The sequence below is a fragment of the Mandrillus leucophaeus genome, unplaced genomic scaffold, assembly GCF_000951045.1.
Source record: "Mandrillus leucophaeus isolate KB7577 unplaced genomic scaffold, Mleu.le_1.0 Scaffold51, whole genome shotgun sequence".
Classification (NCBI taxonomy): Eukaryota; Metazoa; Chordata; class Mammalia; order Primates; family Cercopithecidae; genus Mandrillus; species Mandrillus leucophaeus.
Genome location: NW_012105475.1, coordinates 6,722,920 through 6,738,282, shown reverse-complemented (window position 1 = coordinate 6,738,282; position 15,363 = coordinate 6,722,920). Strand labels below are relative to the sequence as shown.

Sequence of the window (15,363 nt, the reverse complement as noted above, 5' to 3'; positions counted from 1 at the left end):
AAGGCATTAATATTTTGGCATTTATTTATTACACTCTATAAACGGAATAGCAAGATCAACTTTTTTTGAGATACAGTCTCACTCCGTCACCTAGGCTGGAGTACAATGGCGTGATCTCGGCTCACTGCAAGCTCTGCACCCCTACCCTCGCAGTTCAGGCGATTCTCGTGCCTCAGCCTCCCGAGCAGCTGGAATTACAGGCACATGGCATCAAACCCAGCTAATTTTTGTATTTCAGTAAAGACAGTGTTTCACCATGTTGACCAGTGTGATCTCAAACTCCTGACTTCAACTGATCCACCTGCCTGGGCTTCCCAAAGTGCTGGGATTACAGGCATGAGCCACAGCGTCCAGCAAGATCAGCGCTTGAACAATGGTCCATGAAAAATACAAAAACACAGGACAACTCATTGAATAAACCTCCATTATCTTTCTAAACACTTAAGTAATTCAAGGTGTTTCTAAGTCAATCATTTTCAATTATCAACACTATACTTTAAAAAATACCAAGGGGCGGGAAGGAATCTCCTAAAAAATAATTTTAATATCTGTTGTAATTTATATTTTTATAAACTACCAGAGCACAGAATACAAATATATCACAAAATCTCATTATAATACTGTCTTCCAGGTCCATCCATGCCAAGGAGTGGTCTTACAGATGATTTCCAATCTTTTTGACAGATTTTCGTAAATAAACCCCCTGGACTTACACTGAAAATGGGTCAGCTCTACACAACCAATATACAGTAAGGTACCCAAACATTAACTAAAGGCAAATCATATTGACTATTAAATAGTTTAGAGAAACATAGTAAAAACGTAAAGGTTCTGACAAAGGGAGATAACAAAGGAAAAATAATAAAAGAGCAGTAAGAGCTATTCATCCATCCAACATTTTCTTTCACCTGCTATGGCTCTTCACTACTTACCATGCCCTCAAAGCCAACTCTGTAAAGGTTCTTAGCACCATTATCCCAGAGGACATATGCTGCACTATGTGGGCTTGATGCACTCCAGTCCTGGATTTCTGTTACCTAACAGACATTTTTTGAGAAAAGAAGTTTTTTAAAGGGGAGGGAAGAGCTTAGTTCTTTTCATTATTACATGTAAATCTTAAAAATATTTCATCTAGCAACCTGTGGAACAGGATCATGAAAAATACTTATTTGCCAAATATGTCACTCCTAACATATATTTAAATTATCACTAGAGCCATATTTTTCCAGAATTATAAGGTAATTTCTAAAACCACTGTAGAAATGTTAAATCAAGAGGCTTGGGGATTACAGTGATTGATTATTAGAAAATAGAATTTGATACAAAATTTAAAATATTTTTAATCTTAAAGGGATTCCTTTAAGAACAGTTTTGTTTTTTGTTTGTTTGTTTGTTTTTGAGATGGAATCTCGCTCTTGTCGCCCGGGCTGGAGTGCAGTGGTGTGATCTCGGCTCACTGCAACCTCCGCCTCTCGGGTTCAAGCTTCTCCTGCGTCAGCCTCCTGAGTAGCTGAGATTACAGGTGACTGCCACCATGCCTGGCTAATTTTTGTACTTTTAGTAGAGATGGAGTTTCACCATGTTAGCCAGGCTAGTCTCAAACTCCTGACCTCAGGTGATCTGCCCGCCTTGGCCTCCCAAAGTGCTGGGATTACAGGTGTGAGCCACCACGCCCGGCCAAAACAGTATATTATTTTAAGCCCATTACTCAATATGAAATTTTAAATTCCCAAAATGATTCAAGATAAACCTTTTTGGTCAGTTAAAAATTAACAAGCACAAAGCTCTTGAAGAGCCTTGGTGGCAATGTTTAAGTAGGTCTTGAGTTGCTTTTGCTCCTCCAGCAGTATCCCACAGTTGCAGGCCACCTAAAATGGCACGCCTACCATGGAAATTCAGACACTATCTCCAAGCCCCACACCCAACTAGTCTGATTCTTGAATTCACTGGATTAAAATTAAAAAAAAAAAAATACTGGGGTTGCCATTGCTTTAAGGCCTAGAATCACACGCAGGTTGAGTGTACTTATCTGAAATACTTAGGACAAGAAATGTTTTAGATTTCAAATTTTTTCAGATTTTGAAATATCTGCACTGTACTCAGAGCATCCCAAATCCAAAAATTTGAAATTCTAAATGCTCCAATGAGCATCTCCTTTGAACATCATGTCAGTGCTCAAAAAGTTTCAGATTTTGGAGTATTACGGGTTTCAGATTTTTTTATCTGGAATGTTCAACCTGTACACAAAAATGACAAACAGTATTCAACTTGGACCTTCTCAAGTAAACCTGACTACAGCAAAGAGTGGGAAGCTGTACACATGCAATTCATATTACTCTTCTCCATCTTGATACTTACAATCACAGCCATCCTTCATAGTTACTTAGAATGACAGGCTGAAGTATAACTTTTAAGGTATACACTTAAAAACTATTACTTTAAATAAGATATATAATGACCATTCTTTTTCATCCTGTACTAAAGAAACAGTTTTGTAAGCCAGGTATTTCATGATGTATTTGTGGAAATAAAAAGGTTTTATGTTTAAGATCTGATGAATCACTTGAAACGTATTTTAAATTGTTAGTATATTAGTCCATTTATTCTTTTAAATTTTGACATACATTACACATTATAAAATATAGCATATGTAAATTTGTTTTTTTTTTTTTTTGCTCGTCACCCAGGCTGGAGTGCAATGGCACGATCTCAGCTCACTGCAACCTCCGCCTCTGAGGTTCAAGTGATTCTCCTGCCTCAGCCTCCCAAGTAGCTGGGATTACAGGTGCCCACCACCACGCCCAGCTAATTTTTGTATGTTTTTTTAAGTAGAGACGGGGTTTCGCCATGTTGGCCAGGCTGGTCTCGTGATCATGGCCTCGTGATCCACCTGCCTCAGCCTCCCAAAGCATATATAAACTTTAAAGAAAAAAATAAACGGAACACCCATGTAATTATTACCCAACCTAAGAAAAAAAATATAACCAATACTTTTCAAGTCCCCTATGTCCATCTCATCAATCCCATACTCCTGCCTCCCATTAGAGGTAACTACCATCCTGAAGTTAAAGTCCACCATTTACCTTAATTTGCTTTATGATTTCTGCTCTACTAACCACTATATAACCTTCCAAAGTAACAGTTTCTAGCACTCGAAGGTAAAACATGCAATCTGTAGTAAAAAGTTCCTTCTGATTCTAATATATTCAGATTTAACTTCATTTGTTTTCAAAAATGTGATGCTATATTAAGTCTGTATTTCATAGGATGAGTAAAAAGCATTTAACTACCTAAAAAACAAAGACAAATTTTGTTTAAATAAAATTTACTTTAAATTTCAAATTACTTGAAATAGAAGTAAGTTCATTAGTCAAGGTCCAAATCATTAAACGAAATTCCTTCATTTTTAATATGACTTGATTTATTACTGAGGGGGAAACAAAGTGGAAGGCATAAGAAAGTAACTATAGTAATTTCACATGCAAGGAACAGTTGCTAAAACCACTAGGTAGAATGTTGCCAAGAAACTCTGTAAAGGATACATCTGACAAAATTTGCACCTGTTCATCAATCTTAACATCACTAATAGCAAGATCATCAGACTTCATGTGCCCCTTTATGTGATACAGTAGAAAATATACAGCATCACATACGAGGTATGTTTGCCAAAATAAAATTGAACCTGAATCTAATCAAGCCTCTAGCTCTAACAACTAGTTTATAGGAAATACAAAGATTAAAAGAACAAGTTAAAGAAGTTAAAGAATACTATAAAGAATCAATTGGCCAAATAGAATCTGGTTTCTTCAACAAATAAATGGTATTTTTTTAAAGTTAATAATTGTTGAAGTTGGGTATGAGTGCATGGAATTTATTATACTATACTTTCTACTCAAGTGTATGTCTGAAATACTCCATAATAAAGAGTTAAAAAAAAATTATGATCTAGTATACTTAATCATACTTGTATAAAAAACAGCTTTAAAAGACTAACATGTATAGCAAGACTTAAGAAACCCTTTAAGAACAGGCTGGGCACAGTGGTTCATGCCTGTAATCCCAGCACTTTGGGAAGTGGAGGCAGGAGAATCGCTTGAACCCAGGAGTTTGAGACCAGACTGGGCAACACAGCAAGACTCCATCTCTAATATACATTAAAAAAACAAAAAGGAAGAATACACTACATACAATGAATATGGGTTACATCAGGGGAGGGGGATAAAGCATCCAGCACTGAAGGGGAAAAAGGGATGTTAACTTTCTTCATTCACATACATAGGCCAAAACAAAAAAGTCAGACAATAGAAGTCACATTTGGTCTTAAAAATGTGCTTAATAATGTTACTCTAAAGATTTATTTTATGAAGTTCTCTCACTTGGAGTCACATGTACAAGACGGTTTCATTTCTTTTTCATTTTGTTCTTTTCGTTTGTTTTGAGATGGAGTCTTACCCTGTCACCCAGGCTGGAGTGCAGTGGCACAATCTTGGCTCATTGCTACCTCTGCCTCCCAGGTTCAAGCGATTTTCCTGCCTCAGCCTCCCTAGTAGCTGGGACTACAGGCGTGTACCACCATTCCTGGCTAATTTTTGTATTTTCAGTGGAGACAGGGTCTCACCATGTTGGCCAGGCTAGTCTCAAACTCCTGATCTCAAGTGATCCACCTGCCTCAGCCTCCCACAAGTGCTGGGATTACAGACATGAGCCACCATGCCTGGCCCTCATTTTGTTCTCAAAACACAACATGTGTTAAATCAAAGCAAACCAAAAATGTAACACGAATGACTCAAAGCCTCAAGAATGCCTACTTTTATCCCAAAAAAAGTGCCAATATAGCAAAAAACAGAAAGTTCCATTTATGTGGCTTCGAACAGCAAATGCCTTCAAAAGCTGATGAGGAAAGATGACTTCCAACCCCCTCTGACCACATAATTAACTATGGGGAAGACTATAAAGTCAATTTTTCAAAATAAAAGTATTAAAATGTTACTTCTCACATACTCTTTCAAAACAAGTTACCAGAATGTGTGTTCTACCAAAAGAGATGGTAAGCTAAGTAAGATGATATAATGGGATACAGAAAACATGAGATCCAGTCAGGAAGAGAGGCAAAGGCATCTTTGTTCATCACAGGGCTTCAAAGGGAGCTTCCAGGATGATTGCTGGGCACCAGGTATAGAAAGTGACCCGTCCAGATTGCAGCCGTGTAATACGTGGGGGCCAAACAAGTTGAAGGCTCTTATCCCTACTGCCACTGTACCATTTTTATTCAACTGTGGACACACTGCCCAAGTGAACCTGACTCACAGTCTCAAGTGTACTTGGCTTATTTGGACTATGTAATGATGACATTCCCACTCTCCTCTTCACCGCCATTCCCTGCCACCTAGACCAGCTGAGGTCTCTCATTTCACCACACAGAATATTCTGCTTTGACCTACTCCTAAAACTCTGAGCCCACTACACTATCTGCAAAGGGTAACAGAGGTAGGCGGGCTAGATAACAGCGTAATTGTCCACTGTCCCTCAGAAAAAGACCTTTGAGGGAAGATAATATAAAACAAGTCAATTCAAATGAAATTTGAATAGCAGGAAAGTCGAGGACATGAGACACTGCTTAGGGAAGACTGGTCCAAATGCATTCAGAAAAGCATGCTAGGTAACAAAATGACAATATGAAACCTGAAGGTGGGAAGGTAAAACCTATCTAATGACCCTCTAAGAAACATCAATGCTTATAAAAAGCAAGAACAATCTTTCTACTTCCAGAGAAAAAAGAAATCAAGATTTTAAAAATTTTTACTGGCATAGAAAACAATGGACCAAGAAATTCATTTACAGTAGTGATAAAAAGCTTCTGAACACATATACTCTAGAATACATGATGAATTAAGAAAAATACTGTACCTTTCCCCTACGTCCATTTCCTCCATCTTGATCTTCCCACTGCCAGTCCACTCCTCGCACCACTCTGGCACCTGCAAAGATTCCTCTGGCTGTAATCTTCTTAGATTTCCTACGAGACTCTAACAGAACCCTAAAAATAAAGTTATTTATTTTCAAGTTTATGTAAAAATAGGTAATAATAATCTACTTTTTAAAACAAAATTATAAAAATGTTATTTTGAAAGTAAAAGGATTCTTAATTGTTCTGGTTACTTCCATAACAGCATGACACAGGAATACCTTTTATATTCCACAAGTGATGATGACGATGGCAGTAGTAGTCGTAATAATAATCACAGCTAACTTTTACTGAGCTTTTATTATATAATATGTAAAAGCACTTGCATAGGAGTAAAGTGTGTTACACTCCTTAAGAGAAAGTTACCACTGTATTACCCACTTTATAAATGAGGAAACTCAGTCTCAAAGAAGTAATGTGCCCAAGGCCACAAAAGTTCAAATGTAATAGACTCCACATATGATCATAGTCTAAGCAGTTCAGGGTATCTATCACTATACTCTTCACTACTGTAGAGGTGGCAAACTCAAATTCTCTATAGCTTCCAGGTGAGTAATATAAATGACAGCCTAAGAAAGACAGCACTACAGTGGCAAATGGCACTTGACCTCAGACTTAGGAAGGTAACAGGGAATGGCAAGGACTTTGGTTGACTCAAAAGCATCATCAGTCTAAAGGATCCAGTCTAAAGGGCTCCACTGCTTCAACAAACTGTTGCCAGGAACAAACGTAAGCCCAGTATTGATAGTCTTCTGTATGGGGGGGGAGGGGAGCAGGGTGTTCTATGAATCCATCAACAGATTTTTGTGTGAAATCACCTGTTTTTTAAAACTAGCCATTATTCTGGCCAGGCGTGCTGGCTCACGTCTGTAATCCCAACACTTTGGGAGGCCGAGGCGGGTGGATCACGAGGTCAGGAAATCAAGACCATCCTGGCTAACACAGTGAAACCACATCTCTACTAAAAATACAAAAAATTAGCTGGGCATGGTGGCGGGCGCCTGTAGTACCAGCTACTTGGGAGGCTGAGGCAGGAGAATGATGTGAACCTGGGAGGCGGAGCTTGCAGTGAGCCGAGATTACATCACTGCACTCCAGCCTAGGCGACAGAGCAAGACTACATCTCAAAAAAAAAAAAAAAACAAAAACTAGCCATTATTCAAAAATTTAGAGTAGTGTATTGATATTATTTGGCTGTGTCTCCACCCAAATCTCATCTTGAACTGTAGTTCCCATAATTCCCACATGTCGTGGGAGGAACCCAGTGGGAGGTAACTTAATTGTGGGGGCGCTTACCTCCATGCTGTTCTCTTGATAGTGAGTTCTCACGGGATCTGATGGTTTTAATAAGGGGCTTTCCCCCTCTTTTGCTCAGCACTTCTCCTTGCTGCCGCCATATGAAGGACATGTCTGTTTCCACTTCTACCATGATTGTAAGTTTCCTGAGGCCTCCCCAGCCATGCTGAACTGTGAGTCAATTAAACCTCTTTCCTTTATAAATTACCCAGTCTCAGGTATTTCTTCACAGCAGTATGAAAATGGATTAATAAACGTATATATCAGTAAAATACATCTGTGGTCTGGATTTTACCTATACTAACCTGTTCTCACCGTACTACATACTTACAGAAGATTATGAACCTTGATAAAGATTCTACAGTCAAGTATCTGGGCCAGCTTGGTTCTCCAAGACCATGTATCCCTATTGTTCTACATCCTTCTCATTCACATAATCAGAAAGGTTTGGAGATTTTTGCTTTGTTTTTCTAATTTTATTTCACTGTTCTATTCTTTTCACTTATTTATTTTAATAGAGATGAGGTCTTACTATGCTGTCCAGGGTGGTCTTGAATGCCTGGCCTCAAGTAATCCTCCCACCTCAGGCCTCCCAAAGTGCTGGAATTAAAGGCATGAGCCACCACGCCCAGTCCTATTCATTTTTGCAATGTCTTTATTATTCCTTAATTTTAATTGCAAACAAAAGACAAAAATAACCAACTTGTTCAAAATTACTCAGTTAATAAGTGGCACGATTATGATCTACACCAAGAGAGTCTGACTCCAAAATCTATTTATCTACTCCTACTCCTAGCTGCCTCCCTATGACTGTCTGGATTCCTGCTCCTTTGCATCATCTGTATCTACATGAGAAGATCCCATCACCTAAAACTCTGCGCCCATTAACAATGAATACTCCTCTCTCATTGCTCCTAAGACACTTAATACATATCTCTAACACAGTCTAAAACATCACATGACAATCACTGATTCACTATTTCCTTTAATTTGTAAACTCCTTAAGACTACTAGGTGTCTTATTTATCTTCTAGTGTCCATAAACATAGTAGATCCCGTGTAGTCCTAATAAATGCCTATTGACTCAATCAATGGGCCCTACCATTCATCTGATATCAATTAACAGAATAGAAGGCATAGTGAGAAGAAAATAATTGCTATCTCTTTGGATGCCCTTGTATTTCCAAATGTACAGTAGTGCTAACCCTCTAGGCCAGAGAAATAATAGTCCAGATTACCTTGGAAAAGTACAGACAGCTCCATCTTCACAGAGCTCTTCACTTGTTATATGGCAGATTGGTCCACATCTATCCTACTATTTGGTACCTCCTGTTACTAAACCAACTGTCAGAAGCTATTTGCTAATCCTATTTTTAAGGCCCAGAAGTACATAACTTGAATACAAACAAAAACCCTCGGTTGAAGAAAAAAAGGGTTCTCCCCACCTCTCACTTCCTGGTGTAGTAATTCGGTAAAAGCGATGTCTTAAATGATGTTTATCTCCATGATAACACACTGTGCACAAATCATAATTTGTACACTCTGCACATTTCCATCGAATGCCAATGATCGGTTGCTGGCGGCAGGTATCACACATGGTTCCATCATGCTTGATGCCTATTAAAACAAGGACACATGCTCTGATTAACCTCAAATTTTATTTATCTGAATATTATTCCTTGGGGGAAAAAAATAAGATCAGAACATTTACAAGATACTCTAATCAACTGGGATATAACACTTCAAATTTAACACATATAGCTTCAAGATAATGGACCTCAACTATTTTAATCAATGCAAGTTATATTTTCCCTTTGCTTCCTTTTTCATTAGTAAGAACACATCTCAGTAACTCTTTCCTCATTCTCATCCACAAACTAGAACTTATGTTCGACACACAGAAAGAAAGAATCCTTTATCACTAAGGAGATGTTTCAGACTACAAAACCTCAGAAATCTTTGAAAGAATTTTCAACTATTTTCTGGGTAAATAATTACTCCAAAAGAAAAGACCATTTTGCCCTTACGATATCATGGAAACAAACTATCAATTAACTTAAGCATTTACTACCCTTAGATATTGACAAGTTTTTCCCATAGTCAAGAAAATTTAGAAAATGACTAGGAAACAAGTTTCCCTATTTTAAAGGAAACAATACACTATAGTGGGGTTTTATCCCCTTAGGGAACAAGAAATAATAAGCTCTAGAAAAAATAAACACTTGGTAAAATGACCTCCACTAAAATTAATCACATGGATGAATGAGACAGACATTAGAACTATAAAAGGTACCAATATAGGTAATGAAAACAACCTTCATTTTCAGGTGAAATAATTGGGGGTAAAACTCCTTTACTATTCTATTGTTATATTAGTATCACTTGTTCAATAAATAAAAACTAGGATTTTTTTTTTTCAACAATATGTGGCTTGTCAACATCAGTGTCACTACTTTATAAACACATCTTGAATGGTCAAGCTCAATGCTGAACAAACAAGGGCTGTATTATCTGTGCAAAAGTGACATTCTCCTGGATTCAAGTTCTGACTCTGTATTTACTTTTACGCCCTTGAAAAGGTCGTTTTATCAGAAGTATTTACATATAAAATAATGTGTGTGTTGTGTTTTTTTTGTGTGTTTGTTTTTGTTTTTCAAAATAATTGCAGGGAGGCAGAGAGAAAGTAAAGTGTGATTCAGGTAAAACAAGATTAGCCATGTTGAAGCTGGGTAATGGGTACATGGGAGTTCATTACATTATCTTTCTCTTTGTATCCATTTAGAACATTTCCATAATTAAATAGAAGAAAGGAGCCCTTTCATTCTCACAGCCTCATCCCCTTTGGAGAATGTAATATATTCTTTAAAGGTGAGACAACATGTTCTAAAAATCAAATAACATGCTACATATGTAAAAACTAGAGTACAAAAGTAGTCACATTACTAACATAATACACTATTGCTACTTCCTGATAAGGAAAAAAAAAAAAACCCTATGTTATTCATTTTCTATATTCAGATAACCAGATTCTAAACAAAGGGCCAAACTTGAGTGTATGCCTGTTTTGAGGGAAAGGGAGGGGAGGGGCAAGGATCAGGAAGGAAGAGGGAGGGAAGGCAGGAAGGAGGGAAGCAGGGAAGGAAGGAGGAAGGAACGAACACCTGAAAGAATTGGGATACTAATGGACTACAAAAAGCCTGATACCCCAACACCAAATATGTTTTATGTGCAATCCTTCTGCAGTCTCCTGCCACATAAATGCCTGACTGTAGGGACAGAAGACAGTGGACACGAGTGTCTACTGATTCATTCAGAACTATTTCTTTATTCCTACTGCAGGCATGCCCTCTGCTGCTTTCAAGTATCACTCTTAGAGCCATGTTCACGCCACTGCACTCCAGCCTGGGCAACTAAGAAAGACTCTAACTCAAAAAAAATTAAAAAATTACAAATCACGCCTGCTGTAGTGTGGAGAAAAAAGATATGAAAAAAGTAAAAACGGCTAGAGAAAGGGAATCAGGTTAAAAGAAGTTAGTAGCAGCCCAGCTAAGATAATGGTAGCTTAAATTAAGGTGATGACAGTAGAAATTGAGAGAAATGGGTTCCAGAGATATTTAGGGCTTGGTAGCTATGGGTCAGGAGACAAAAGATATAGAGGATATAAATGAGAAAGTCTAAACGAGACCATTCAAGAGAAAACAGGTGAAGTATTAGAGATATTTAGCAATTAAACAGTACAGTAAACTGAAATCTAGAACTGCTCTGCTTAAAAACTAGAATGGAGTCACCAACAAAAAATAAGAATATCTAATCAAAAAATACAAGCCCAGGTCTCCATTGATAGAAATTCGCCTGAGAAACTAGAAAAAAGAATCAGGAAAAGTTCCACAGAAATGATGGATGAGTGGAACTTTCAAAGAAAGGAAGAAATCACAGAAAAGCAGAGTATGTTCAATGAACCAGGAACGACTTTGCTTAGCAGAAACATGCAATACAGCCAGAGACCTGGAGATAAATTATAGAGTCAGGCTAGAAATTAACAAGATCAGACATGATTTCTAACCTGTATACAATACGGTATTTAAATTGCTATCTCAAATGGTAAAAACAAGCGTATGTGATTTAAGAATTTACTTGTATAACTTACTATCCACTTAATATTCAAAATCAACTTAAACACTCTGGGGCCAATATTCTCATCTATAAATTAAGAAAACACTTCCTTTCACAAGGAAAGAGACATTGTGAGGCTAAATTGTTAGACACTCCTAGAAACAGAAACTTCATTTAAAAAAAGAAAAAAAATTAAAGTGATAGGTAAACACACTTTGAAAAACTTTAAAGCAAAATATACATATAAAGAATTATACTGCACTTAACTTCATCTTAATATAGATTTAGTAAATTAGTCATCTATTTAAATAATATAATCAGAATCATCAACTATCCCAGACAAATTTTGCAATATTTATACAGAAATCAAAGAGCTTAATGAAAGTTTAAATTTTTCAGAGACTGTATATGGGGAACATTTAATTATTCATCTGTGAATTAAAAGATTAAAAGAAATAAAAACTTCTAAATAGCAATTATATACCGTATTACTAAAGTAACTAAAGTAATTTGAAAGTTGGTTTGTGTAAAGATTTGCTTAGGTTCCTTCATGTTTTTGTTTTTTTTAGTTTAAAGTGATATACACGACATCTCTGATGCTTATACTTCATGTTAAATGCTCCTGCTCACCCAGCTGCTTCCTAGAATTAATATACACTCAGCGTAGAAAACCTGGAAAACCACAAAGGCTAATCCCATCAGCACATCCAGGGAATTATCTTTCTAGTTTTTATATTACATGTATCATACAATTTAGATGCAAAAATGTCACATTGTAGTTTCTTGCAAACTACTTTATAAAATGATATTTTACCATGTCAGTAATAATTCTTCTACAACATGGTTTAATAACTGTATAGAATTTCCCTCTATGGATTAACATAATTTACATATAATAGTCCCATATTTTCAACACTGGTTATGTTAACTTTTTGTCTTTATCTGCCACAAACAAATATCTTTGAATGTGCCTTTTTTAAACATTGAAGGCAGGGTCAAAGTCTGACCACATTTGAAACACTCTGTAAGTGCCTTCTATAGAGATTGTATCCATTTATATTTCCCTTTCAGCAGTATCTGACTGGCTTTCTTGACACATCTTTAGCATGCACTGAAGTAGTATTTTTAATCTGTGCCAATTTGAGAGGAAAAAATTGGTATTTCTTGTTTATTTTCTTTTTTAAATTCTAAAATTAATAACACACTTATCATAAAACTTTAAACAACCCAAAAGCATACAGAACAAAATGTGAAAGTCCCCCGTCATCATGCACTCCCACCCACTGTTAGCAGTTTGGTGGGGGTTTCCAGATTGTTCTGGGTACACATTTTCTATGTGTGCTCTCATCGGCGTGTGTGTGACTTCTGAGGCTTCATGCTTAGAAAGACTTTCCTTAAAATGGTAAAATATACTATTCAATTCTTAACCTAGCACTTTTATGGTTTTCTCAGAACTGGCTCAGAGCTCCCAGTGCAGGCAGGTTGTGAATCCTGAGGGGAAAGAGAGTGACAGACAGACACAGACAGACAAGCGACATCTGCCTTGCCTTTTGTGACCAAACCTCAGAATTCACAGTGTTACTTCCTCTTTACTCTATTAATTGAGGCAGTTACAAATGTCTACCCAGGTCCACTGAGGGAGGGAAGCAGCCTCTTGAGGTGGAATATCATTGTCTCCTAAGCAGAGCACGTGGGATGGGATGTAGATTGGTGCGGCCATCTTTGAAAAATACCATCTGGCATGCCTCTCCTCCATTTTAAATATAACTTGGTTTTCCAGGAATAGAACTGTGTATAATGCCTATATAAAACAGGGGTATGCCTGTATTTCAGCATTAAAATGTGAATTTAAAAAAACTAATTAAATGGATTGTTATAGTTGGCATTTCTCTTTAAAAATGGCAGTTCTATGAAAATTTAATATTCAGTTTAATAGCCCTGCACCAGACAACTATGACAGTTCTTCAAAATCTTTTTGTTTACGGGTTTCACAATTTACCTTTAAAAAAAGAAAAAAGAAAAAGAAAACTTTGTGTGACCTAGAATAGTTCTGTATCTAATTTTGTAAACTTTTGATATTTGGGTTAGAAGCAATAATATAGAAATAATTATAGAATTATTTTTCCAAAATGGCCATTATATGGAATTGATTACATATTGATTTAAAGCAACCTCACTGCCACACGCCTAAAGTTAAGATTCTAATAACCGTATCTGTTTTAGCACAGGAAAGCTGACGAAAAATATCACAATTAATATCAAATACCAATCATAGTAAATGTCCACAAAATGGCTAAGTTTCTGAACAAGGTCTAAAATAAATCTGATTTAGTTCCATCATCACAAAAAAGTAAAATGCACTAAACAAATCAGTACTCACTACACACTTAAGCAGTTTATCCTGAATTTATCCTGAATTAACTGTGCAGCTCTTCAAATGTGACTTGGTTGATGAAAGACGTAGGGAGAATGTATCGCCAACTACCCCACTCAACAACAACAGAAAAAAACTGTCCAGTTTGCAACCACTGCCTCATTTACATATTTTTCATTTCTAAGTTCATTTTCCACAACATACAATGATAACAGTCATGAGCTCATAATCTATGTACAGGCTTTCTTTAAAAGGAACCATTTAAACACACAATGACAACCGGTTAAAAAAATTCTATAATTCATGGTTTTAAAGAATACCTCAGGAAAACCATTAATGCACACAAAAGCACATCCAGTTGCTTTCTTGATTCCCACAGTTCAAATGCCAACAAAGCTACTGAACAGCTGTGAAACAGACTAACACTAAGAATTGAAAAATGTAAACAAAGCAACCCATTCCTCTACCAAAATGAGCACTACAGAATTTTTAATGAGAATACAATTAATTGACTTTGAAACAAAAGTCGATATTTAAAGAAAACATAAAACAGAAGAAAGGGCATTAAATAAACAAGACCAACATTTTACTAATCTCTTACTGTACCGTGGTAGCTTTTTTGTTTCCCTCACTACATCCACCCAATTCATTTTCATCTAAAACCATTAGCCCTGGCAAGAGTTTTTCCTTAAAAATTTTTATTTCATAAAATTTAACTCCTTAACTGAACCTTTTTTTTTTTCCTTTTTTTTCCTTTCTACAGAATACCATATTACCCTAAGGAGTTAATGCCCTTTTCTCCTTTGCTAAGCTTTATGAAGACATCTGCCACCATTAAATGAACCACCTGATAGCTTTTGACTCATTCTACTAATACTCAAATGACCATCTGCTCTAAGTTTTAATGGTATCTTGCCTGAGTTTAATAATTTAGAGAATTTGTATAACTGCAGTATTTTTGTTGGAAAATTTTATGAATATAGTAAAACATGTTGCTTAAGATCAATAACTACATTCTTAACAGACCTAATGAAAATAGCTCAAACTCACAAAGCACTGATTTAAGTAAAATGTTAAATTTCTGGGTAGAAATGATGGCTGAAAGAGAAAAGTAGAGTTTTCACTACAAGCAGTTAAATACATATGAAGTGCTTCAACAACAGAACAAAAATCTCTAAATTATCACTTCATAAAACAGCAAAAGTAAAAAGTAAACAACATAACTGTTCATTAACAACAGAATGGATATATATATTAGGGATACAATGGAATATCAAAAATGAATGTTCAACAGCCACACAATTCAACATGGACATACCCTTCACCATAATGCTGAATTTTTAAAAATATAGAATACAAACGCCAGACACGGTGGCTCACACTTGTAATCCTAGCGCTTTGGGAGGCCAAGGCAGGCGGATCAAGAGGTCAGGAGTTCGAGACCAACCTGGTCAACATGGTGAAACCCCATCTCTACTAAAAATACAAAAATTAGCCGGGCCCAGTGGCGCGCACCTGTAGTCCCAGCTACTCGGGAGGCTGAGGCAGGAGAATCGCTTGAACCCAGGAGGAGGAGGCTGTAGTGAGTCGAGATCACGCCACTGCACTCCAGCCT

At 36.7% G+C, this 15,363-nt stretch overlaps 1 protein-coding gene across 1 annotated transcript in view; it reads right to left on the bottom strand.

Annotated features, from left to right (window-relative positions):
* Positions 1–932: 932 nt before the first annotated feature.
* The window catches only part of MIB1 (mindbomb E3 ubiquitin protein ligase 1), a gene marked incomplete at its 3' end in the record, with an annotated part of 31,520 nt that continues 17,089 nt past the window's right edge, over positions 933–15,363 (bottom strand). Inside the window, exons 2-4 of the mRNA XM_011996361.1 lie at positions 8,707–8,878; positions 5,908–6,037; positions 933–1,037 (exon numbers count right to left, since the gene is read on the bottom strand). Coding sequence (XP_011851751.1) covers positions 933–1,037; positions 5,908–6,037; positions 8,707–8,878 — 407 coding nt within the window. The remainder of the gene's footprint in view (positions 1,038–5,907; positions 6,038–8,706; positions 8,879–15,363) is intronic.